General features: G+C 45.1%; 2 protein-coding genes across 2 annotated transcripts in view; one reads left to right on the top strand and one right to left on the bottom strand.

Annotated features, from left to right (window-relative positions):
* The window catches only part of LOC8043905 (serine/threonine-protein kinase VRK1), a 37,764-nt gene extending 24,180 nt beyond the window's left edge, over nucleotides 1-13,584 (bottom strand). Inside the window, exons 1-6 of the mRNA XM_029991117.4 lie at nucleotides 13,353-13,584; nucleotides 12,008-12,117; nucleotides 5,669-5,812; nucleotides 4,517-4,572; nucleotides 3,833-3,902; nucleotides 1,986-2,182 (exon numbers count right to left, since the gene is read on the bottom strand). Coding sequence (XP_029846977.2) covers nucleotides 1,986-2,182; nucleotides 3,833-3,902; nucleotides 4,517-4,572; nucleotides 5,669-5,812; nucleotides 12,008-12,056 — 516 coding nt within the window. The 5' untranslated portion in view covers nucleotides 12,057-12,117; nucleotides 13,353-13,584. The remainder of the gene's footprint in view (nucleotides 1-1,985; nucleotides 2,183-3,832; nucleotides 3,903-4,516; nucleotides 4,573-5,668; nucleotides 5,813-12,007; nucleotides 12,118-13,352) is intronic.
* Nucleotides 13,585-13,912: 328 nt separating this feature from the next.
* The window catches only part of LOC8043914, a 49,329-nt gene continuing 37,755 nt past the window's right edge, over nucleotides 13,913-25,486 (top strand). Inside the window, exons 1-4 of the mRNA XM_029991115.4 lie at nucleotides 13,913-14,353; nucleotides 17,931-18,079; nucleotides 21,629-21,699; nucleotides 23,024-23,181. Of these exons, the coding sequence (XP_029846975.2) occupies nucleotides 14,038-14,353; nucleotides 17,931-18,079; nucleotides 21,629-21,699; nucleotides 23,024-23,181 (694 nt within the window). The 5' untranslated portion in view covers nucleotides 13,913-14,037. The remainder of the gene's footprint in view (nucleotides 14,354-17,930; nucleotides 18,080-21,628; nucleotides 21,700-23,023; nucleotides 23,182-25,486) is intronic.

The raw sequence follows: 25,486 nt of genomic DNA, 5'->3' as shown, positions 1-25,486 counted from the left end.
AGATTTAGCTTCAGATGTAGGTGTATTGTGCAAACTTTCAGCTCTCTAGGACAAATTTACATACCTGCAGATGGTGATGTGTCACTCTTCATTAAGAAATCTATGATATGCAAATGAAGCTATTAAGCACCGTTTTGACTGCTTGAATATAAAGTGGGGAATATGGGACCTCGGGCTATCTAGTTTTAATAACTCAAATGTAAAAATTTCAGGAAAAGTTATTACCTCAAAATACGAGATGCATATCTGTTCTATGTCAATTTTTGAAAACTTAGTTTTTTATCACTGAGGAATTCAACTTAAAACAAAATAAAGTAGATAGCCCAATTCCCCAGTAAATTTCAGTTCAGAAACATCTTGATTGTGGTATCAGAATACTTTCACCTTTGAACAATAGATTCCTTCGTATGAAGTTTGCAGCAAAAAGTGGAACTGAGAAAAATGCATTCAAACATTGAACTCCTTTACTTTGTTACTGCCTCACAATGTGTTGAAAATATTTTATATCAATGTAAATATTTGGCGTATGGATATCAAATTTGGTGTAAGGGTGTATAATTAGTTTCTAAAACTTAAAATGTCAAAATTGAAAAATGAATTTTTTCAAAAAAATTTAAAATTTAGGCCCATGTCCCCCCTTAAAGGTACAGACATACGCAGCTCTAGAGAAGGAGACGAATCATTCCCTTGCCTGAATATATTTATTGTGCACTGCGCCACATTATGTATAATACACAGCATTTCGCTACATTTTATCGATCACCGCGAAACCGCACAGCAACTGAGACCGCGCATTGATTAGGCCTACGGCAACCACACCGATCAACTCGGCTGAACCTGGGCGAGTGCCGGGGTTTAGATTAACAGTACAGTACATACCATACGCTGATATAAACAAGACGAAATCTGGTTATATGCAGTAACAGTACCTAGAAAAAGCAGAACTGACCGCACTCGCGAGGTTTACGACAAGGCTCACGCTGTCATCTGCAACCAATGACGAATCTGACGAATCTGCCGAATATTCGTCGCGGGAAGTTCGGAAATTTACGAATCTAGGCGAATCCGAATCTCCGGTGATTCGTCCCATCACTAATAATAATGATGATGACGTGCAGCAAAATGGAAAAAAAAAAGGGCTAGCATAGCGTCACCTAGCGGTTGGACTTGGGAGTACTCAAGTAGCGCCAGTAGCGCTGCCAAACCAAGCCAATCCATTTGCAGCCAACATAGAATTCAAAATGGCCGCTACTCGATGGTGTCTTCCACTGATCGCTTGCGACGATTTTGTCCGAATAAACAAACTTTCGGACTTCAAGCTGTTCGAAACATTAGTCGTGAATACACACTATTTCTATGGGGTAAGTCACGGTTCCGCATTTAGGTCCAAAATATCAAACAAATCAAAATTACCTAAATCTAAAAAAAAAAAAAAAAAAATAGAGATTGCGACAGAGCGAGTTTGTTAAATCGAGGTTATCTAGTGCAAGCGCTTTGTTACATGGAGTTCACAAATACAAGCGCTTCCATGAAGATCGCGTCGGGGAATTGAAAAAGTTTGTTAAATAAAGGATTTCGTTGTATACAGGTTTGTTACATCCAGGTTTAACTGTACACAATCCAACTTCCCCTCTAAATTTAGCGAAGAAAATGATGTCGTGACTTCATGTCACAAGACCTAAACACCAATCCAGATTCCCGGCTAAATTCATCAAAGAAAATTGTTGTCACATGGCCAATATAATAATCCTGTTCCCCCATCCAAATACAATGGGAAAACTGATATCACGTGACTTAAACACCGACACAGTTTTTCCACTACATTTGGAGGGGAAAACTGACGTCAAGTGGCCAACAAAGAAACTCAGTTTCTCCGCCAAGTTTATCAAAGAACAAGCTCGCATAATTACTTTTCTTCACCTCGTACACACCTCAAAAACTCTCTACTGTACCAACAATGCATCGAAGAATGCGTCTCCACTCACCACCCTCAGTCCGACCTCGAAGACGGTCTTGAGGGGCAGGGTCTTGCTGTTGCGGTCCAGCACCTTCTGGAAGTCCTCCCCAAAGCGTTCCATCACCATGAACCGGTACCGGACGCCCTTGTGCTCGTGCGAGCCCGTACCAAAGAACTGGGGCATGCCCAGGTAGTCCAGCTTGTGCTTCTGCACCCAGGCCTTGACTGGGAATGCCACGGAAGAAACGAGCTCAGCGGGACCCACACAACGCACACGCTTCCGCCCTGAAGGTCCGATTCAGGTCGCCGCGCAGGCGAGATCTAATTCGGCTCTTGCAAAGCGAGACGAGATGGCGTTCGTACACGGTTCGTCCTCCAATGCGAGTGAACAATGCGGTTCGTCTGCTTTGAGGTGTCACTTGAAGACTCAAGTAAAATGAGAAAACATTGCACGTCCAATCTGATCGAAAACCCCCTTATTTTTTTTTTGTTTCTTCCGGTGTATTGATTCAACAGGTGGAACAAACAATGAAAACCGTGTAAGGCACAGTTGAGCAAGGGGATTATTTGTAAAAAAGATTATGACACGATTTGAACCCAGAACTTTCGTGCTACGACGGTAAGTCCCGGCTACCCCCCCGACTACAGCGAAAACGGCTTGTGTCGTGTCACTGGCGCTTTTATCTCTCGTGGTTTCTCCTTTATTTTGACACATATTTACCCGCTCTGGTCGTAACTTTGCCTGTCGCTTCTAAAGTATAAAGGGGCGGTTAACCGGACTCTAGTTAAAAGCCTTTGCAGTCAGTTTCTGCGAGCGAAGTTAAACTTTCGCACTCTAAGCGACACGGATTTTTCTGCCATTAAACAGGGACGTTAGGTACTTCCATGTACCCAAGGAGCTGACAACGCAATCTTAAAAATCTCTCTTGGCCGAAAGTGCGGCCGCGAGGTGAGCAAACCGCCCCTGGCACCTGAAGGGCGTGTCAAAACCTTTGATTCGGTTTTTATTAAAGAAATCGGCCACCCACAAGTTATAATGTTGTGTTTTTTTTAGTATGCTTCGAGCCTGCAGATTTGAGTTCTCCCCGTTAATAGATGACCCCAGGATCCACTCCAGTGTCCCTTTGGAGGCACTCTAGATGCATAGCATTCACCACAGATACTGTGATGTCAGTCACCTAACATCATGGTGTCACGCAAGACCATGGAGTCACTCGACGACAGTCATGCCGATAATGTCACGTGAACACTGTGTTTACGTGATGCTGCAGAGGGTAATTTTTATAGCGCAGTTCTAAGGCGCCCGTTTCCAGCTTGAGCGGCGTCGGCGTAACCGCAAGGTCACGTGACTCCCCCCCCCCCCCCCCCCAAGGTCACGTGACCCCCAGGCCACATGACCTCCCTCTGAGGTCACGTGACCCCCCCCCCCGCCCCCCCTCCTCAAGAGCTGCGCTCCAATTCGGCGTTACAGGGAGTTGTAAACGGCTTTTTTTTTTTTTATCATGCTGATGACATCACAAGAACACCGTAACATCATTAGAGTGTCTCCACTGAGGCTACGTGCCACGGACATGAGCGTGCCAAGAGCTAGCCCTATAAACACCATGCGCTTACGAAAAAGTGCCAAACTCCACAAGTTTATGGAAGTTGTCCCCAGTGCGTTTCACCCTCTTCCCAGCTCTTCACGATCGCTGCAGTTTATCCTCGGCCACACCGAAGCAAGGTAATTGATTTGCGGCATTTATTAAAGGCAGACTGTAGCTTGCACATTCCCATTCTCTCAATACTCATGCGCTTCATGTCGTACCAAATTACAAAAAAGCATGCCTTGACAAAAAAAAAAAAAGAAAAAAAGAAAAGAAGTCTTTTACTTACTTTGCTCAGCCTTGCCAACCCTGTGGTAAAAGTTCATCTCTGTAAAGAGTGGCCCATTGGAGTGGGGCTCCTAAAGAGACAAAGAAACAAGCGAATTAATGCACAACCTCAAAAGAGCCGTGGCACTGTGGGTAAATCCAGAACGCAAGGTATTCCCAATCTTTAAAATGGCGTGAAACCATTTTGCAACAGCTCGCGTCTGCTTACGATGAGATAACAGAGTGCCATCCATCAAGAGACCAAATATTGCTAAATTTTTAGGCATCATCCTTTTCACCGTGGGCTTCAAGTACTTTTGGAGACGTTATAAGCAGCTATTTCACATAGATAATGCATAGATTTTATCTTGCAAATGGTGCAAACTTTTCAGTTTAGTTTCCAGGGCCACCCGACAGGTGGCGTTAGCGTGCTCTTACTCCAATGGAAATGTGTAAACCAGCCTTGCAAACTACAAACGCCGATCTGCACGGCAAAGCTTTCGCAAACTCTCGAAGCACCTAAAGCGTAGGCTGAGAACACTGAGGCAAAACTCGTCACGTTCTGGAGTACGCTCACGACGTAGACTTGTCCCCACGATCACCACCTTAGCGAAGACTTGTCCCCACAATCCCCAGCTTAGGAAAGATTTGCCCCTACAATTTTTAGCTTAGGGAGGACTTGTCCCCGCAATCCCCAAACACTCACAATCTTGATGACGTACGATGCGTCGGGTCCCGCCGCACTGGCGACCTCGTCGGAGGCTGCAAAGACGACGAAAGGACGCACGGTCAGCCCATTCGCACCCGAGACTCATGGCTAGGGGGAGGGGGCCCAGGGGGAGGGGATTGCGACGAGGCCAAGGGCACGACGTTGCAAGAGCGCACCGACGCTCGTCGACGGTTTCCTCCGACCTCCGGGGTCTGAGCCATCCGAATTCTCCGGGACTCGACGCAAGGAGATACGAGGGGAAACCACGGCGCCCAAAATGAGCAGACAACAACCACCGGGTCGGATGATTGGACGAAAGGAACCACAGCAACCTTTATTGACCAAGCAAGGATGACGACGGTTGTACAGCGATTCGTTCCGAGCAAGTCTCGAAGAGCCAGCTGCACGGAAAATGTGACACAGGGGAGCCACGTAGGAGGAAGTCCTTCCGACACTCGTGTCGAATTCGTAGAATCGTCCAACGCGTTTTCTTAAGTAGTCCGCACGAGGTAATGTTTGCAAGGAACACTTGTACGAGGCACAAGAATGAGATTTCAGAAACTGTGTGCACACGGGAGCATCTGAACATTAATACATTTTTCATTGCGCCGCCCCTAAAGAAATGAGGAGGATCATGCTAATTCTGCACAGGATCCAAAGCACCTTCAAAGCAATGATTTTCTTCCAAGACCCAAAAAAACTTTAATAAACGAAAAGAAAAAAACAATTCTTTAAGCAACTTGGTGAAATGACAAAGGAGACAAACAAAGTTCCCGTGTTCCTGAGAGCAGTTCCTGAAACGAAGCAACAAAGCAACGAAAAACACATCCACACACACCACCCCACAAAGAACTGCTTTCCCCTCGGCGACAGACGACGTGAGAAAGTGGCACAAACACGGCTGTTGTACAACTGCACGAAAACGAGTAAACAACTTCTCTACGACACAAGACACTTCTTTGCACCACCGAGACCCTCGTTCCAAACTCACGTCGAGTTCCGCAACGTGCTGGGGTGCCCCCGTTGCCGACGTGCCTCGCCGGTTGAGCAAGAGAAGCGCCGTTCCCACACGTGTCCCGCAAAGCAACAAGCGGCGCGACGCCGCCGCCATGCAAAACGAGGACAGAGGAGGGGGGAGCCGCCACTCACCGAGGTAGATCTCCCCAAATCCTCCCAGCCCGACCGCCTTGCCCAGCCGCCACTGGCGCTTGGTCACGTCCGTGAGGACCTCTCCGGCCGGGAGGCGCTCCGGTAGACGGTGCCCGTTGGCGCCAACGCGCGCCTGTCCCGTCCCTGCCATCGGAGAAACGCACAATTCTCATGCCATTACTGGTCATTCTCCCTCAACCTCCGTACCTTAAACCGTCTTACATCGATCCTGAAACTGGGTTCCAGTCCCAATAACCCTAGGGTCCCACCGTGCAACCCAAGGAATTCTATGGAGCTAACATCCGCGACCACAAGGGCTACCTTGTGTAACTGCGGGGTTTTTATAAAGCCAACTCCAGTAATGTACGGGAATTCCGTAAAGTAACCCCGGGGGTTCCACAGACTAACACCCAGGGTCCCTACGAGGTACCCGCCAGAGACTATACAGGCTAATCAGTACCGGGGGGTTCCGTAAAGTAATCCTGGGAGTTTCACAAAGCAACCACATACACCCGAGAGCAAGACGAGAGGGTCAGTGTTACAAGTCACGTCGAAAGTGACCCAAGTGCCCGAGCATTTTAACAAATTTCCTCCATCTCTGATTTGTCTCGGCCAAAGATCCCCGGCACATTTCCTTCGTTCGAAGGTACACTACACCTCCTTCCTGCCCGTTCCAAGCGAGCCTTTGAGTTATTAGGCCTCACGACGGCCACAAGGCCTCCCTAATTCCCCAATACAACTGAAAGATGCACGAAACAGGGTTTTAAATCGCCTCAGTCAAGCAAAGCATTAAAGGGAAGCTGAAGTGGTTTTAAATATGAGAAAAAAACACCTGAACCTAGTTAACGAGACCTCACCCATCACGAATATCGTATTCGTTTGGTCATTTTCTGCGCGGATTAACCGGAAAAGCGCCTTCAAAGGAGCGCCGAAGCCACGCCTCTCCGAAGCAGAGGGAAAGGGGAGAGAGGAGGAAGCCCGACAGCCGGCGTCACAAAAGGACCGGCTGGGGGACCCCGCCGCGGATGGCCGCGCTTTCCTCGTAGCTGCTAGTGTCTTTTCGAGCCGTCGTCGTTCTGCCGCTGCATAGCGCTTGCTTTTATCCCTTGAGTGGTCATGCTATTGACTTGTTTTCTTGTTTGTTCACGGGTTTGCGAAATTCTCGTGGCACCGAACCAAGTGACTCGTGCTGTGTTGCACGATGCCGTACTCCTGTGTAGCCACCAACTTTCACGAACAGCGCTCGTCGCAATTGTTCTTCCCGCTTACTGTCTTTTCCACTTCGTCACCAGATTTTAAAGGGGTGGGTGGGTTTGAGCAAGTGCACCGTTTTTTGTTCGAAATGTGTTTCGGACGGCGCATATGAAAACTATGTATGTATGGGTTTGGGTCTGAAGAAGGCTCGCCTGAATCCGACGCTCTGCCGACCATCTTTGAAAGTACAAAGGCAATTCAGCGCATTAAAAGTCAGAAGCCAAGAGGAAACGTAACTGGCTAGGAATTGTAGGTCGACTGTTCTAGAAAAAAACTATTACATTATTAGAATTGTGCAGTGTGCTAGAAAAGCCGCGATCATTTAGCCGAATAGCGGGTTTCTATTCGCTCTGTTGTGTTAACCGCCTTATATTAGTGTTTAGTGTTGGTTTCTTATATTGTTGAAGTGACCATATTTTCCAGACCGACTTCGGTCCGGGAAATCTGGGAAACAAAAGACAACAATCTTGGGTAGCCCAAGATTATTTTCTTTTGCTTTTAATCTACTCGGCTACCCAGTCACTTGGGAGAGGAGGGCTTGCTCTAATAAGTAGTCATGCAATTCATAATGCGACTTTCACGGTGCAACTTGTTTTAGCATAAACTTGTTTTTGTTTTTTTTTACAGTTGCTCACATTATTTGAGGTCACATAATTTTTAAACGTAAACCTAAATTGTGTTAAATTTTCCTTCCAAAGATTCATATTCTCTTCAGGAGAGCCTTGTGGAAATACAAAGCATGTGACCTTCTGTTCTGAATTGAGTTCTTTTTTTTTTACAAGTTACGCAGTGTTTTCCGCATAAAGTTTGTGTAATGCAACAATTCTTTGTGCAGTAGAAATGCGATCGGACAATAATAATGCCTGGTGGCGGTGTGATGCAGTCAACAAATCTTGGTAAAAGTATACGAATGTAGAGGCCAAGGAAGCTTTAACGAATTCGACATAAAATTAAGGGGTGCGGGCACACATCTCCGCTTTAGTTTGCAGCAAACAAACTAAATGCAACAAAGGGTACTGCTATGACAAGGATGGACCTTTCGCGCAGTTATACGCATAGTGCCCAGGGACATGGCGTTGGCAGAACGGCGACCCAATCTTATCACCCGTCTCATCTCAGGGGAAGCTCTCCCGTCGCCCGAAGCCGATTATACTATCCCTTCAAACTACTTCAGCCTTGATGAACAATGCAGTCTGCACGCTCACGCGTCCAGCAGCTGGCAAGCACGAAGGCCGATGTGTGCAGAATTCCTGTCCTCTGACGACCGTTTTGGGAAGGGTCACGCTAATCCGGCTTGAGGCGTCCCGTCAATAGCACTCCGTTTATTGTCAACGTTTTAGGTTACAATAAGTAGCGGTCAGTACGTTCCTGAAGGTACAAAGCCGGCCATGTCGCTCGCGTCCGCGCAAGCGGTTCCTCGTCTCAGTGTTTATTACTGCGGGGAGTCATTTTCCTACTTCGCCAAAGGCAGAAACGCGTACTATGTCACGTCGAGGGTCGTCTGGACACATTCCTCTTTCGGATCCACCGGAAGATTTCGAAAAATCAGAAGCCGAACCCGATTTACAAGAGCAGAAGACCCGGCGCCCGGCTACTTCCGCAAGCGACGGAGCAAACGAGAATCGAGATGGTCCTTTTATGACGTAGTGGCGCGTCACGCGTGGCTAGCCAATGGCGTGCCGCTGCGGTGATCGCTTCCGATTTCTTCGCTTTTTTTTGCGTTTAGGGATTATTTTGGGTCAAATGGTTGTGATATTTGGACTCAGCAGGCAAAAACGCGTCGGAATCAACCATTAACTCATTTTTTTCGAAAAGCTCTTCAGCTTCCCTTTAAGCCGGACACACCCAAACCGTCCAAATTTGCACCAATCCTCAGCCCACAGGTTTCAATACTATCATTTGTTACACCCTACAGTCACAAGCACGACGAGAATTGCAGGGCGTCTCTTCCAAACGCCCAGCCTCCCGTCAGGCTTCGGCTGAGCGTGCTCACTTGAAGCTCACAAGACGTCGCTTAAGGTACAAAGCTAGAGTGTCACATGCACGAAGAAAACATGCTTGTCATATCTGCACCAAACACTCGAGTCTTTTGTACGACATAAGAGCAGTGCGAAGGAAACGTAGATGAGACACTCATTGCTCCGAGCAGCATGTCTGGGCAACGGAGCAACCGCCGTGACAATCCCGTCGGGTTGCAGAACGGGGAAGGAACCGCCTTACGACGTGGCCGTTACCGACGTCTCTCGTGCTCAAATTCACGTCAAACGTCTATTCTCTAAAGTGAGAGGAATGTGTGTTGTCTCGTGTTAAAAGCTTGTGCAAAGGGTACATCTATGACTAACCTATGCTGGCCAATCAAGAAAATGACACTAGGTTTCTTCGAAACAAAAGAATTTACTCTGCGTCGCAGAAAGCTGAAACTTTGCGAGGATGTGACGCCATCAGCGATGACGAAATGCGGAAGTTTCAGAACCTGGATCGGAAGATGACGAGAAGTTTTGTCCTCCAACGCCTGCCTAAGCCCAACCTTCACCGAATTCAGAAATGACACTGAGGGTGCCGGCAGCATTTGACTTTGTGAAAACACTTTGTCAGATAGAAAGAAAACAATAATGACTTTCTAACGGGTATTTTTTTTCACCAAAATTATTGCTACTGGTGCCCACAGCGTCATTTTTTGGCTCAATGAATATTAGATGTAGGTGGACCTTGGCTCATAGAGAAATTCCGTTTCTCTCTCGCGTCTTTTGATTCAGATAACGTCATTTTCTCAAACTTTCACATTTTGTCATCACCGCTAGCGTCGCATTCTTGCGGTGTTTCAACTTTCTGCAGTAGATAAATTATTTGTGTAGAAAAAAAAAAAAGACTGCATATAATTTTATTAATGGGACCCTGTACTTTTACTACAAAAAAAAAAAAAAAAAATAAGTATGCCAACTTGTCAGAACAAATTAATCAGACATTTTGCTTCTCACTCATGATGCGACATCAGTACATGCACATTAAATCCAAGGGTTTATCTCAAGAAAGACCCTCGTATTTGGGTGTGCACACACTGATGATGCCTCCTGCATGAAAATCAGAAAGTCTCATGAATTTGTTTCGTATGTTTTGTCAAGTCGACACACTTATTTTAGTTAAGACGTCTCCTGGCTCTTAAAGGGATGCTGAACCGAAATCTGGATTCCCCAAAACACGCGGCAAAAGCGTTCAACGGGATGCTACAAACACCAAAACATCACTCATACAGCGATACCTTAAACGGATGACTGTATTTTTCAAAAAAGAGGCGCATTTGGCAGGAATGTTGACGTCATGTTTCTCCGAGAAGGAGAGGGAACGGCCTCGCGTCTTCTCCTCCTCGCGGCCTTGAGGGAGCAAAGCGAAGGGAGGAGGAAACTAGGTATCTTGACGTCACGCGCCTCGTCAGTCTGGTTCAATCTCGACTTCTTTTTCAAAAACCTTACGAGCAGTGTTGTAGGGATTGTAGCGTCCCGCCTACATCTCCTGCATTGTTTTTTTTTTAAATCCAAATTTCGGTTCACCATCACTTTAAAGGAATATTTCAACGAAATTTGAAATATATCCGTCGTGTTCAGAAATAGGTGGGATATAATTCATGAATTTACGGTCAGTGCGCAGGTGAGCTGGTGGAAGTTGAACATAAGGATTATTTTAACCGAGAACTGGGGCAGGAGGAGGACATTTTTTACAGTTGAAGTGAAAGTAACAGGGACAGACAGCGTCTCTATCAGTCACAGACGCTGCCTGTCCCTTTTACCTTCTTTTTACTGCAAAAAAAATTCCTCATTTTGTGAGTGACGGGTTAATCTTCTATAATCCTGTAGAGGGTCAATAGCGACGTCTGGGCAAGTCTGGGACACGCAAAAGAGTCCCGGCAAGAGGGGAGTTCCTCCTCCCCCGGCTGGACAGCTGACAGGATGACATCAGGTTCAAGGCGAGACAGACAATGTCACTATCTGCCAAGGTTCCTAGACATAGCATTACAAACGAGGCTTTAGTGACATCCACCAGGTGCAATTTGCTGCATCGTTTAATTTGTTTTAAAATTCCTTTTTATGCCTCTTTCAGCAAGAAATCGGTGTGTCCGATGTGATACTGCTCCTTTGAACATGTATAGACTAAGAAATAAGTGCTGAAATTTTATTGTAGTATCCCTTTAAAGGATTTTTGTAACTACTTTTGATATTTACAACAGCTACGTCATGTAAAACAGGCTTAGTTTCACACTGCTTTCGACTAGGAGCAAAATAGTCATGCAGCACCCTCTCAGTTGAGTCCCGACTACCCTTGGCAAAACGACAGCTGGGACAGCTTGTGTAATTACAGTACTAGAAAAGGACGTCCCATAATGGTCATCCTTTCTCTCTAAACTGGTCACGGAGGGTCAAGGCATGCATGCACACTTTGTGCCAGTTGAAGAGGATCTAGCATAAAGTGACCAGACGTCCCGATTTAGGCGGGACAAGTCCTACTGTCCCGCCAGCGTGCTTCTGGGACAATGCTTTGTCTCACTAAGGCTCCCCCAAACCGTAAATAGATAAAGGACGCGGCTTAACGAAAGGGTCACACCAGTGAAAAGGTGCTTTCCGTGATCAATGGGCAAGATATGCTTGCAAGAGAAGATGCTGATGTTGAAGGTTAATTTGCATGGACATTGTATCTACAAAAATAAATACATTAATACTAAAGAAATATTCCAACCAAATGTATTAGATGTGCATGTGTATGCAAATTTTAAGGAAATGTGCACGGTGCATATGAAATAATAAAAAAGATGTAATTTCTTACCAAAATCCCCCCCCCCCCATATGCATTCTGCTTTGGGGCCCAAGGAATATGGTCACTTTAATCTAGCATAAATAAACATTGAGACTGAAAATGGACAACTCTGAGCATTACGGATGGGTAAGACGGCGTAAGAAATGCACATAACGTTATAGAAGGAAGACAAAACGGGCAATTATAGAAATTTAAAAAAAGAATGCTTGCATGGGGCCGCAATAGGGCACAGATGCCAAGCATGCAACGCCAACAAAGCCCAAGTCATGCTCCACCCACCTTTCTTCTTGGGAACCGGCGGTCCATTGGAGGCATTCCGCTTTGGCATCTTCGAAACACAGGAACAGGTATGTGCTAGAATTTTTTTTTGCTGTCGGCGAGCCAAACACCTATCCGGCACAAGAGAAGAGCAACACCACAAAACAAGGTCACATAGTAGTTACGAAAAAAGAAACAAAACGGTCGCTCTGATAAATCATCCCATTGTAAGGATGAGAACGACAGGGAGGATCTTCGGTTGTGTCGTCTCCAGCGAGCTCAGAACGTGCACACTGAACCAAAGCACCGCGAAAAGCAACGAGTGCGTACCAGTGGCCGTGCATCAAAAAGCGAAGCACCGGCCGTTTTCAACCTGCTACTACAGTTAAAACAGTCGCAATGACAGTACCCGCGATCGCAAGCCAGAGATTTTTGAGCGACGCATTTGAACGCGCTGTAAAAGCCGTCGGGTGGCATCAAAAAGAAGAACGTCAAGAAAAATACACGTAGACAGCTACCGCACGTCTTTGAGGCGCGCGGATAGAACAAACAGGATGCCGTAACGAGCAACCGTCTTGAGACGAGAAGGCAGTGATCGGAACCAACACTTCTTTTGCTTTTTGTATAGTTTCTTTGCAACTTGCAAATTTCTGCTGCCCCCAAAAGTGGAGCGCTGCTCCAACAAGAACGGTGGGGTTCGAAAATAATAAAAAAAAAATAGAAAAGGAGGTCGTGACATTTTTGGGGCAAATACACGGCCGCACGGCTCCAAGAGTCGTCGGACCCAAGAACGCAGTAAAATAACGGCCGCCTATGCGCAAGACAAAATCTGGTCTGCCCCAAACGTTCGTCGGTTTGAAAGATAATGACGACTACACGACGAAAAATAAACTGCACGGAGACGACAGGTGGTCTTGTTTTGTAAGAGAAGTCGAATGTCCCTTTAAACAACAATAAAAGCGGCGCTTTTAAAAGATGCCCCATGGATAAACAAGTTCGGCAAATCGCGACAACAAAGAACGACACATAGTTCGTAGTCCGATACTTACGTTACGTGACTGTAAATCAAAGCGCGTGATTAGTACAGACGGACGTGAAAACGTTAATTACGTTCATTCGAGGCGTCACACGGCGAAAGAACGCAATTTAAACGCCAAAGTTGGAGCGCAGCGCGCTAAGCCTACCGTCAGTTTTAGGCCTAACCTGTGACGTCCGTCCCGGAAAACTGGCTTTATGTTTACGGCGCCAACACACTGTCAACGCGGATAATAAATTTGTCCACGAAGAAGGACATTTGTGCGATGCTTTGTCGAGCTTGCAGCGTTGACGAGGTGCACGAACGAATCGTATAAATAATAAAACTAACCTTTATGTCCCGCCTGCCGCCATTGATTCAAATAGCACTGCAAATCTCGAACCCATATCGCTCATGTTTAGAACCGTTGAACCCTTTGAACCAGGCAAGCCAGACGATAAGAAGACTCATAAATCAGGACACTAAACGAAACTCAAAAAAATCCTAAAATAAAACCTGAATACTCTAATTAAACATATTATACAGAAGAAAAGAAACGTTTGTCATTTGATGTAAAATTATTATCTGGCTGGCGTTCGACGAGGTTGAGGGGCCGTTGCTGGAGTTATATAATTGCAACCCTTATGACCCTTACTAACTCTATTCTATACATGTTCGATTATAATTATAAAACTCCAGTCTTGGCAATGACGTCACTTTATAATTTTGGTCCTTTTGGTGCTTCGATCTTTAGATTTAGCTGTAAATTAAAGTTCTGTAGAGGTCTTTGTTTTATACACGTGCTACATTATTCAGTAGATTGCAATCTGCCATTAGAATAACGTTACTTGTTTTATTTTGACAAACCTTCTGGTTTGTCAGAATAAGATACGGAGCAAACGAACGCACCCCAAGTCCGGTCATATGGGCAATATGGACATCATCAGCTGTCTCTGTGGCGTCGGTGGAATTTCTCATTAATTCCGATCACAGCAGCGATTTTGCGAAGCACGTATGCGTCAGATTTGGACGGAGGATGTCTGCCGACGCCCTCAAGTTGCTCTGCAGCGGCACCAAGCTTGAGCGAGATCGCGGTCTGCAAGAAATCCAGCGCTACTTGTCGTGCGCGAAGAGCGCTGACATCAGGAGCCTTGAAGCGACACTTCTCGGAATCCTCGAAGATCCCACGTCTCCGTGGGAATCGAAACTCGGCGCTCTTCTCGGCATCAAAGCCCTCGTCGTCCACCTCCGGTCGGCCCAGCATCTCTGCGACAAGGATCTCCCCGAGAAGATAGCGAGAGTATCCTTGGAACTTTTGTCCCATCCCGAAGTTCGCTTGCGGCTTGAAGCAGGTAACATACTGTCCGAGTCTAGCTGAAACCAGAGTTGGTCGTGGCCGAAACAGCCTTCTCCGAAACGCGCAGGTTTATTCGTATTTTGGTTGGAAGCAATGCGAAAGAACAACCGAGATCGGCTGTGATGTGCTGAAGTGTAGCCTTTGGTATTTATAGAGCGTCGGCTCTGGTATGTGGGATGTTTAGAATCGACAGGGTGAATCATTTGCCAGCTGGTGTCGGTCTGCCGAACTGTATGGTAGTTCATCTTTTTCGAGTGGTTTCGCTATTGAAAATATACGAGTTTTACCGTAGAGCATGTAGCTTATAAATACAATAAAAATAGCGCAAAAAAAAAAAAGCGGTACAAGCGGCGCTAATTAATATTCTGTAAGATTTCCTGTCTTGCCTTAGTTGCGTGCCCTATTTGCACCTTTTTTTAAAATCTATTTTAGTTGTACCGAAATATAATATGCTTCTAAATATCTAGCATAAGCGGAAACAATTGTTGATGTATCAAAGAGTCTGTAAGAGACATTTCTCACAATGTGGGATGATGAAGGAAGAGTGGCCACTCTGTTCAGAAATAAAACATACTTCTAAAACAAATACTCCTACAACGGCACCTTGCCTTTCAAAATCTATTCCGAAATCTGCACTTGAGCTGGATATTCATGCTTCGTTACAGATTATGCTCAACATCAACTATTTTGTGCTATGTTGTCAAGGCTAGTGTAGCCTTTAACTCTGTCAAATTTCCCGTGTGAGCACTGGGATGGGATGATCTCGCAGCACTGCAGGGCTGCAGCACTTCAAAAGCCCCTAAAAAGAAAAAAAAATATTTTTAGCAGTTTAGCTGAAACATGCGTGTCAAAACATTAATTTTACGTGAAAAAAAAAAAAAATTAAGAGCAATATTGATGGCGCGAGATTTATTTTAAATTCTGCGGGCTAAGTCCATCATGTCATGGAATGGTCATACTCTCTTTCCATCTCAACAAGATAATCATACACTTTCTCCACCTCAATGTGATGGCCAAGCCGATCTACCTCTTCTCCTCGCACCCGAAATGCCGAGAGAGAAAACAAGTGGAAAGGCGGTGACCATCAACTAAATCGTGTCTCGCACCGTAAAAAATGCTCTAAAGAAAGTTTTTTTTTCTTTTTTCGAGTGAATTTAATTTTTTTGCACGCATGTCCCAAGCCAGGTTGTTTAAAAAAATTTTTTTTCTATCTTTTCAGGGGCCCTTTACGCTATGCTAGCTTTGACAGCCTAGCACAAAATTGTTGACGCCAAATATAGTTTTGGTGGGCAGTTGCTAGTAAAAGTGCCCCAAACTTTTTGATGCACTACTAGAATCATATTCAAGTAATTCGTAGAAAAAAAAAATTCTGAATTTCTTTTATTGTCACCTACAGTTTGCTTGTTTAATGCGCTAAACAACAACCATGATGTCATGCATCACTAGCTGTATGATAGCCATACAGTGAAACACTTAGAAGTTTCATTGATCGTAATGTAGAAGCAGTGCAAAAAGCACGGACGGAGCAAAAGCAACATGCACACAGGACAAACGGTGACTGGCAACTAAGTTTTTATCACTTGAAACAGAAAGAACGGAAAGTGTTTCTACATGATCAATAAATACTAACTAGCCCAAAACCACCTAGTTAGTTTTGAAATTTCCAGTGATTTTTATTTTTTACCGAAACAGACATGCCTAGAAATTTCACGAGAGAAAACTGTCCAGTAAAATTCATGTCGGGCAAAAATTTTAGCTCACATGCAGGGGCCGACTTCTCTGGCTTGTTTTTCCGGTGTACACAACTGTTGACGCCACCCTGTAGCTTTCTTTGCTCACAACAAACATTGCACAATAGGAAATGCAGCACTCACTACATTGCTTTGCATACATATGATAAGGTCATTATAGTTAGTAGATCTATTGCACTCGTTGTTACATCCAGGAAGAAGGAAGTTTTTCACATTATTCATGCGCTGTGTGAAGTAGCCTTTGCAAAGTTTGGTTGTCAAAGAAAGAAACAATGCTTGTGGCATTTTAAACGTGTACATCTTGATAAAATAACAGAAATCAAATCTGACATGCACCTAAGTATACCTTAATTCAACACAGAAAGAGGGAAATTAGTAATGCTTCGTGAAGAGCCAAACTTTTTTTTACTACGGTTCTTGAGCTGAGTATACTAGTATAGATGTGATCAAATTGTGGCGAAGAGGCAAGTTCTGCGACATGAACCTTAAGCAGCTTTGCACGTGCGAACTTGAGATATTTCATTGCAGCAAGACAATACTCCTGTAATTAGAAATCGTTTCTCCGTAGCTTATTTTTCTTGGACCTCTAAATTTTTTACACGCTATTGTCTTTTCAAGTCGGTGGTTATTGTGCAGTGGCATAGGCAGAAAGTAATTCCCCCCCCCCCCCCCCCAATTATCTTTTTTTTTTTTTTTGGCAAGGGGAGACACATGTTGAATGATTACCAAATTGTTTCAGCCAGCAGGGGTTTGGGGATGGCCGTGTTCGTACCCGTGAATTGTACAGTACTTTGACTACTACACGCAAAAATGAAACAAAGCCCCCCCCCCCCCCCCCCAGGAAATATTTCCTCACCACGCCATTGCTATGGTGACATTCATTTCGGGGTATATTGTAGACACGCTAGACTAGAAAAAAATAAGAAGTGGAGAGGGGTAAAAATTCTCATTATGTGTTTTATTAAACCTGTTGGTTCATCTTGAAACTTAAAAAATACCATCATAATAAAAAAGAGAAGTATAAATACGTCGAACAGGGTTTAAAGGGAAGCTGAAACACTTCTTGAAAAAAACGAGTTAGAGGTGAATGCTGGCATAATTGTATCCCGTGAATCTAAATATCACGTTTGTTTTCCCCGAAGATGTAACTAAATGGGACACGAAAAACCTCCAACCAGTCATGACATCATATTAACATCTTCGGGCCACCAAGCGCGTGTTGCTCGTGTGGGCAGCGCGTGCAATTGCAAGCTTGCCAGGTATATTTTCCCGCAATGACACCAGTCGTGACGTCTCTTCCTGACCTCTTTGAAAATAGCAAAAGTGTGCTGCATGCATAGCCTTGACAGGCGCTGAAGATGCGCGAGAGCAGAGATTACGAGGAATTCTAATAGGATGTCATGCCTTGGGAAGGAGAGGCTTCAGCGGTACTTTAAATATGAATTTCTGCTGCCTCCGTGTGCCAAATTGAAAAATAATCTTGATATTCGTAATCTTAAAGGCCAAGTGAAGACGATTTAGGTGTTTTTTCCCCGAATACAGAACTGCTTCAGTTTCTCTTTAAATACAATGAATAAACACTTCTAGGTGGCTTTTATTAAACATGTTTTTTTTCAATAAACCTCAGTTACGAGCGCACCCTGTGCAAATCTGTTTGTCCTTCTCTTTTTTCGGCACTTTTAGCAAACCTCGTAATTATTACCTTTGTGTGCTCTGTCTCTTTACAAGGATCTACTTATTACTGAACCGTGAATAATAATAATAATAATAAAAAAAAAGCATTTCTTTTTATTTCTTGGTTTGTTTTTTGTTGCTTTTCAGGACAAGTCTTGGGCGTCCTATGTGCCAACGAGGGGGTAAAGATCTACGAGAAATGTTGCAGCCGCCTTTTTGAGCTCATTGAATCCAGCCTAGAGAGGGAAATATCCGAAGCCGGAACACCCGTACAGGATGGGCATCGGGAAGAAGAGGTAATGCGTCTTCAAAACCTGTCCGGCATCGGCTATTTAGTTCTGGGCTCAACGTTACTTTGTTCACTTCTAACTTAACGCCCGGTGACCGGATACAAGTTCAGTGGATGCTCTGCCTCCAGTGCGAGCTTTCTGATTTCCGCCTGACTTCGTCTGTGAAAGGCAACGAAGTGTTATCAAAGGCAGAAAGCTCACGCTCGAGGTGAAGCGTCTCCCGGGGTGCTTAACCCGTCACTGACTGTAGCAACGACTGAAAACATTAATCATAAAAATCAATGCTTGAAGTAAAGACAGAATTTATTCAGGACGACGTTATTGACCGCGGCGCATGTCAGGGTATGAATGAAAAAGGACGGTTGGCAATCGAAGGACCTAAAAATTCACTACAATTAACCTTTGAAATATTTGGTTTAATCTAGCACAGGGGTCAGCAACCTATTGCCCGCAGGACAATATTTTACAACCCTAGGCTCGCCACTAGAAATGAATGCACCCCCCCCCCCCCCCCCCCCCCCCCTTCGAATGCAAATTTTAGGACAAGAGCTATGTTGGGTTGCAAACCCTGTATAATTGGATGCATTAACTTGAGAGATTTGCAAGGTGAGTTTGCTGATCAACTGGTCCTCGCTGGTCAGCTGGGCTTCGTTGAGTTTTCTGCTGGTTTTCCCAAATTAAAGTTTTAAAATCTATGAATTCTCTCGGTGGCCCCGACCAAAGTGTTCGCTGCAGCACATCTGTGTCTGCAAACCCAATTTTTCAGGATGAAGACAGTGAAGTCAAACTTGGGTCTTGCTAATGACAGACTAGATCGCCTCCAAGACGTCTGACGACTCCGAGTTTTTAAAGTGAACTCTTGCGTCTTGGCAAACATTGTTGTGTTACATGTGCCCTGAATGAAGAGCACATTTTTGCATATCACTTTGAGTGTGTAACAAATACTTTTTCATTTTTAATTTCTATACGCCGGATCTCCCCCCCCCCCCCTCCCTTTCTCCGTTCGGCCTGCTCCGTTTCCGCTATGCGGTGATTTGGCCCGCAGCAGCACAAGGTTGCCAGCCCCTAATCTAGCGCATTCAAATTCGAGATTTGTTGTCCGTCGTCTAAGCATGCTGTAGCAGTTGTTGGAAGCGAGAAAACTAAATTCTTCTTTGCGCTTTTATCAACAAGTTTGGGCTGTCTAGGGTCCATCAGGCCGAAACGAGTGCTGCGTCCGCGTTCGGCCGGAAGCCGTGTTCTCGTCCATTGAACACGAGTCTCGACCAAATGCTGACGCAGACTTCGTGCCTTGTCTTTGCCCTGCACTGGCCTCCTGTAGGCAACATATAAAATTTAGCACAATATCCTTGTTATCAAGGAGGTGTTGGTGAAAGTGTGTGGCTTTCACTGTTAACTTTTCCGGCTGTGTTCGCGTCTCTCTGACTTTTTGGAACAGACGTATATCGAAGCCTGAGGAAGTGCAGATGATCCTCTGCTCAAAAACTGCAAGTGGCAGCCTCATTTTAATGCTAGTTTAACATCTGCAGCATTAAAACAACACTAAACCTAGAAAAAATATATTTTTTTTTTTCAACCTGGTTAGGGCAGTCATGTCTCAAAATAAATGTTTGTTGAAAAAAAAAAAATATTTTTTTTGCCCAATATTTAGGTTACAATACGAATTTTTCGATTTGCGGGCAAAACTGAAATTGTACTTATGTGGGATGATGATGATAGCATTTGTACTCAACTAGTGTGCATTCTAAAGGCCCGTTCACACTCTTACGACCTCTAAAAACTGGGTTCCTTAAAACCTCTTACAACCAGAGGTTACACCGGCGCCAGCTATTGGGTAGCAGCGGAAACTTGGCGGTCCGGCATATTTTTTATTTCTTTCGCGCATTATCCTTTCTTTATTGGCTCGAAAAACTTTTGTCAACGTTACAAACGAGCCGTTGTTATAGGTATTACGCACATTTGACCTCAGAAATCCTGCTCTTGTAAAATGAAGCTCCGGGTCACCGCATAGATGGCGCCACAATGTCAGTGTGTTCTCTTGTCCTAAGAAAATTTTTAAGTTTTAACAGATCTCTTCTCTTTCGGTCGTACTCGGTTGCAAGAGTGTGAACAGGCCTTTAGTTCACTAAACCTCAGAGCACACACTAGTTGGGTACAGACGCTATCATCATTATGATCCCACAGGGATACAATTTCAATTTCACCCGCAAATCGAAAAATTCATATTGTACCCTAAACATCAAGCAAAAAAAAAAAAATTATTATTTTTTTTTTTGAGACATTTATTTAGAATTATGCCGGTAGTAAACAGGTGGAAAAAAAGTTTTTTTTCCCTCTAGGTTCAGTGTCTCTTTAAGTGAGAGAGACTAGAGGTTTAAAAGTTGTGATGCTCTGCATTTGGAGAAATAAGAGAACCCTGTGGTTTTTTTGCAAAGATAAACTTCGCTTTGTGGCACGCTCAAACTCCGGCAAAAAACATATTGCCAGCTGTTGGAACCGGATGCCAGGGTTTCACTCATCTCCACTTGTTTGGGGCTTTGTTGGCTGCCATTTTCTCATATAAAATTTCCGAGAATTGTTGTTACTTTTGAATCTGATTATGGCAAGTTTTGAAACTTTTGCGTGTGGTCCCAACCACTGTACTTCGTTTCATGGTAAATTGACGAGCTGTGAAGAATGTGGACCCCACAACCCAATAAGAGCGCTGGAACAGGGCACATGATAACACTCTATGGTCAAGGTCACGGAGGCCTCATTACCGCCACAACAGCAGCGCCGTCCGTGGCAAAAAGTAGTTCTAGGCTTCTTTTTCTTTTAGCGGCAATTGAGCTCGCGCGCTTCAAACGAGAAGATATGAAGAGTGAAGAATAAATTATCACAAATTTATGAGTTTCAATTATATTTAAATCCAAAAAGTGGCGTCACATCCGTAACTGCTCCCAATCTTTTCTCTCCTTGTAGCGCCGTTTCCGTTGGCAATTGCCAGCAATTGCAGTCGTGTGATTGGCCGTTTCAGCTCAAAACATTGCACTGTGCCCTGGCATCAGCACCCGTCACAGATTGACGACTAAATTGAGCGTATGGTTGTCTCATGAACTGTTCCCAAAATGCTTGCCATTCTAGCGGATGGAAATTTTGCTGCGGTGGACGTTCATCCAAAATTGGTCGATTTCGGAGCAGGTGACTCTTGGCTAGCAGACGACAGCCGGTTCCTCCGGGCCTTGTGCATCACATTTGGCATAGGGGCACAAATGGTCCTGTGACGTCCTGTCACGTGCCTCGCTCCGCTGCTCTTATTGGGTCGCGGAGCCCTGGCTTCCAGAGTTTGCGCAGTTATCGTGAAATGGAGTACAGCGCTACATTTGGACAACGTCTGGGCGGTCGCCAACGCATAGTCAATTTTTGCAGCAAGAAAAACACTGTTCTCTTTTCTCCTAAACACCCGGAATGAACATTAGAAACCTGCTCCCTTCGGAGCTTGTCGTTACTTGAGATGACACAACAGCTCCCTTTGAGCCATCCTGAACTTCGCAACGTCTTTTGTCACACTTTCAGCAAGAAATGTCGAGTGCTGCACGTATCCTCCTGAACACAGCTGGCTGGCGACACCTCGAGACTAACGTCAAGTAATGCATTCATTTCTTGGAATAATGTACAATAACTTGTGGCGTATAATTTAATCTGCATTGAGTGGAACGAGTGCTTGGTCCATATAGAGCATTGACCAAATGTAGGGGGTGAAAGGTAACTTGCAGAGGTCATGCTCTGTTTGCTAGATGGGCATATAGTGTACTAAGGCACGTAGCCAAAGGAGGGCCCATGGGGCCCAGGCCCCCCCCTTCCCCCTGAAATCTTCAATTTTGCTGGGGCCTCCTCTCCCCCCTCCCTCTCATACAGCATTTTGTCATGGGTGGCCCCCCACCCCCGGAAACAAAATCCTGGCTACGTGCCTGAGTGTACCCATGGCTGGGTCTTTCATTGCATTAGATGTTTTCCTATTATAAACTTACCACCCTTCTTTTTTTTTTTTCTAACTTTGCATGAGGCACTTTCACTGTAACAATCCCTATTTTAAATTTTGTATGTGTTTATAGTACGTACTGAAGAAAGAGAAGGCTTGTGTCTCATTTCTGTTTTATTAATTTATTCATTTGGTTTGCATGCCAAGTGTGAAATAATATTTCAATGGAATTTGAGACACTCATTACCTGTTATTTTAATCACAGTTCTTTTAATTATTTATTATACGTCCAAAAGTTTCCATATGGGTTTACATAAGGCCAGAAAAATGAAATGCAACAAGTTCAAAACAGTAAATACCCTCTGCTCAATAGAAGTCGAAACAATGAAATTAAATTCTTGGCTTAAATTTTGTTTTTTGTGTGCTTCCAATTTCTACACATATTCAAAGAAGAATCCAATATGAGGACTTGTAAAGGAGCACTAGAAATTATTGCTCACTTTTCAAACAGCGGCACGATCGGAGCAAAAACAAGCGTGGAGATCACTGTGCTCTACCCAAATCGACTGTTGAATCGAAAGCACCGCTATATTGTAATCAATTGTTGAGGGTTTCAAATGTTTGTACAAACCTATTTATGGTTACATTTAACCGTCACTTCATACCAGGCACGCAGCCAGGATTTTGCTTGGTGTGGGGGGGGGGGGGGGGGGGGGGCGCCCATGACAAAATGCTGTATGAGGGGGAGGGGAGAGAGGAGGTCCCAGCAAAGTGGAAGTTTTCGGGGGGGGGGGGGGGGGGGCCCGGGCTCCCCCTGGCTACGTGCTTGCCTCATACCCTGAGTTAATTATAATTGTAGTTTTTCCTAGAAGAGGATGAACGCGTTTGCTCCGTCAAATTTCGGAATGGATTCTTGTTTTTGTTTCGTTGGGTGCCCGGGAAGCATGTCGTGACGCGTCGACTCAGCGGGAAAATGCAAACGGCTCCAGGTGCCTTCAGTCAATGGTCGAGGGCTGCGGGTCGAGCTTTGGGCCCTTCGTCGACCCGAAGATCTTGGAGCTGCTCTTCAGAACGGCGCAGCACGTGAGCCGCTTCGTGCGGGAGACTACATTCTACGTCGTGTCTTCTCTCGTGGCCTGTTGTGCAGGTGAGTCTTTGTGTTCGTTACACTGCAACCTCTCTCATACTTGCGGTCACATCGCACAAGAGACAATCTGCAGACAGTTTTAGGCGCACGTCTTCCTTGTATGATGGTCCCGTCACGTTGGTCGTGCAAAAGCTGTCTGTGGACACGATCGAAGCATTTGTACGTATGAAGTAAACATGCTTGAGGAGTCTTCAGAGATAATTCTGCGATCACGTCTGCAGCGACATACAAGCATCATGACTGGAGATTTAGACCCGACGAAAAGCGCACAAGCAAAAGCTCGCAATGATCGCGAAAGAATGGTGACGGGTGCTTGTTACGTCCTAAAGTAGAAAAGCAAAAGGGGCTCGTGGTTCGATTCGACGAGATAGTACAAAGGAGCGGCAGAGGGTCTGATCGAACCCTTAATTTTTTATGCAGCCTCGTAGCCTGCTTTGCGCCGACGTTCTTGCGCCGAGCTTCGCCGCTTCACACTTACGCGTGCTTGTGAAGCTTTGCAGCTTTGCACCTGCTTCTCGGCGATGCAGGCAGGTAATGCGGAGGGGCGTCTCGTTCGGCTCAGCAGGCTCTGAAGCTTGTTGGGGTGGGCGCCTGATGTTTTTTTTGCCCATGTTTAAAATGTTTAAAAAGCAGGTGATGGTTGATTACTACGACATGGGTGGACGCTTGGTGTTTTACGGTAGTAAAAATAGCGTATGAAACTATAGTTGGCAACAGGTCAAGGGTTTGGGGGAAGCTCCTCCCACCTATTTTCGTTTTAGTCGAGTGAACGCCGGAGAGGAGGCGACCTCCCCTCCAGTGCTTTCTCTGCTAAGGTGGACAGAGGTGGGAGTAGTTTCTCCTGAACTCTTTAATGTTGCTGTTTTTCATTGTTTACTGAAAACTGCCGGTAAATGTACGACTTATATCGGTTGGGTGGATCGGTGGAAACAAATAGGCACTTACTGTCTGATTGGATGTTTGGAATTTGTTTTAACTTCGTTGCAAGCATTGCATATAAAGGTGGCGCATAGTTTCATAGCAGTGCGCATACTGTTTGGAATGAAGCTCAGTCTTTAACTGCGTAGCAATGTAGGGACCATCTGGAGTGAAACCCATCCTTTTAGCTCCATAACTACTGTAGTTATGAATAGCTACATAGCATAGTAGACAGCTTTCGTATTTCATGTTCCGTAGCCCTGTATACATATACAGTCAAACCTCGATGTAACAAACTTCTATGTAACGAAACCCCCGATGTAACGAAGTGCACAACTTTTTCTAACCGCAGGTGTATGCACGCTATGTATTTTTGACCTCTACGTAACGAAGTCTCGTTTGCGAAAATTTCAATGTAACGAAGTTTCATGGACAATTCGGCACACAATTTTGGGCCCCAAAGAAGATTTTGGGAAGCACACGAGCTGAAACGGGCCCCCAATAAAGTGCAAAGAGTTAAACGGGTTGAATCTGGTGAGTGTGGTGTACAGAATGTCCACGAGAACCACTGCCGTTTCGTCTGTCGGCTTCGTTCGCGCTGTGTAGTTCATTTCGAGGCCTAACTGAAAGCGTGCATTTCTTGTTGTCCTGGGAGATGGAGCCTTGAAGGGGATGGAACCGCCCCTGACAACGTCGACCTCGACGACTTTCTATACGCCGACTCTGTTGTCATTGAGACGGAGCGAGTGACCGATGAGGCGATAACTAGCAATGTTTGTGGGAACTCGCAAGACGCGGACGACATCGAGCCTGATGGGAAAGACACCTGCGATGTTCCCAGTAACAGTGAAATGGTGGACGCGATCAATGTCTTGAGGCGGTTCACGAGCACACAGCAAGACGAAGACGCGATGCAGGCTGTCTGGCTATGCGAACGCCGAGTGATGCCAATAATAATGTCAAGAGTGGCCCAGAGGAAGATGACTGACTACTTTCAACTGAAATAAAGGCATCCTCGGTGAGTTTTGTGCACCCAAGGAACATTTGTGGAAACTTTCTTTAACGTTTGCCCCGAATTTCTATGTAGTGAAATTTCAATGTAATGAAGTAAATTCAGAATTTTACTCACTTTGTTATATCGAGGTTTGACTGTACGCTATATGCATAACCCTGTAGCTACACATATCTGCAGAGCAATGTTGGTACTCGTCAGAGCGAAGTGAACCTTTTTAGTTCCATAGCTATGTAGCTATGCGTATTTGCAGAACAATGTGGATACTGTTTGTGGTATTCTCCGCCTTGCTAGTTGTGTAGCTATGTGATCGTGTGCAGCAGTATAGATACCGTTTTAAATATGAAGCCCACCTTTCTAAGCAAATATGCAATT

The sequence above is a fragment of the Ixodes scapularis genome, unplaced genomic scaffold (genome assembly GCF_016920785.2).
Source record: "Ixodes scapularis isolate PalLabHiFi unplaced genomic scaffold, ASM1692078v2 PGA_scaffold10__122_contigs__length_95168666, whole genome shotgun sequence".
In the NCBI taxonomy this organism is placed as follows: Eukaryota; Metazoa; Arthropoda; class Arachnida; order Ixodida; family Ixodidae; genus Ixodes; species Ixodes scapularis.
This window is presented reverse-complemented; position numbering and strand designations above follow the sequence as displayed.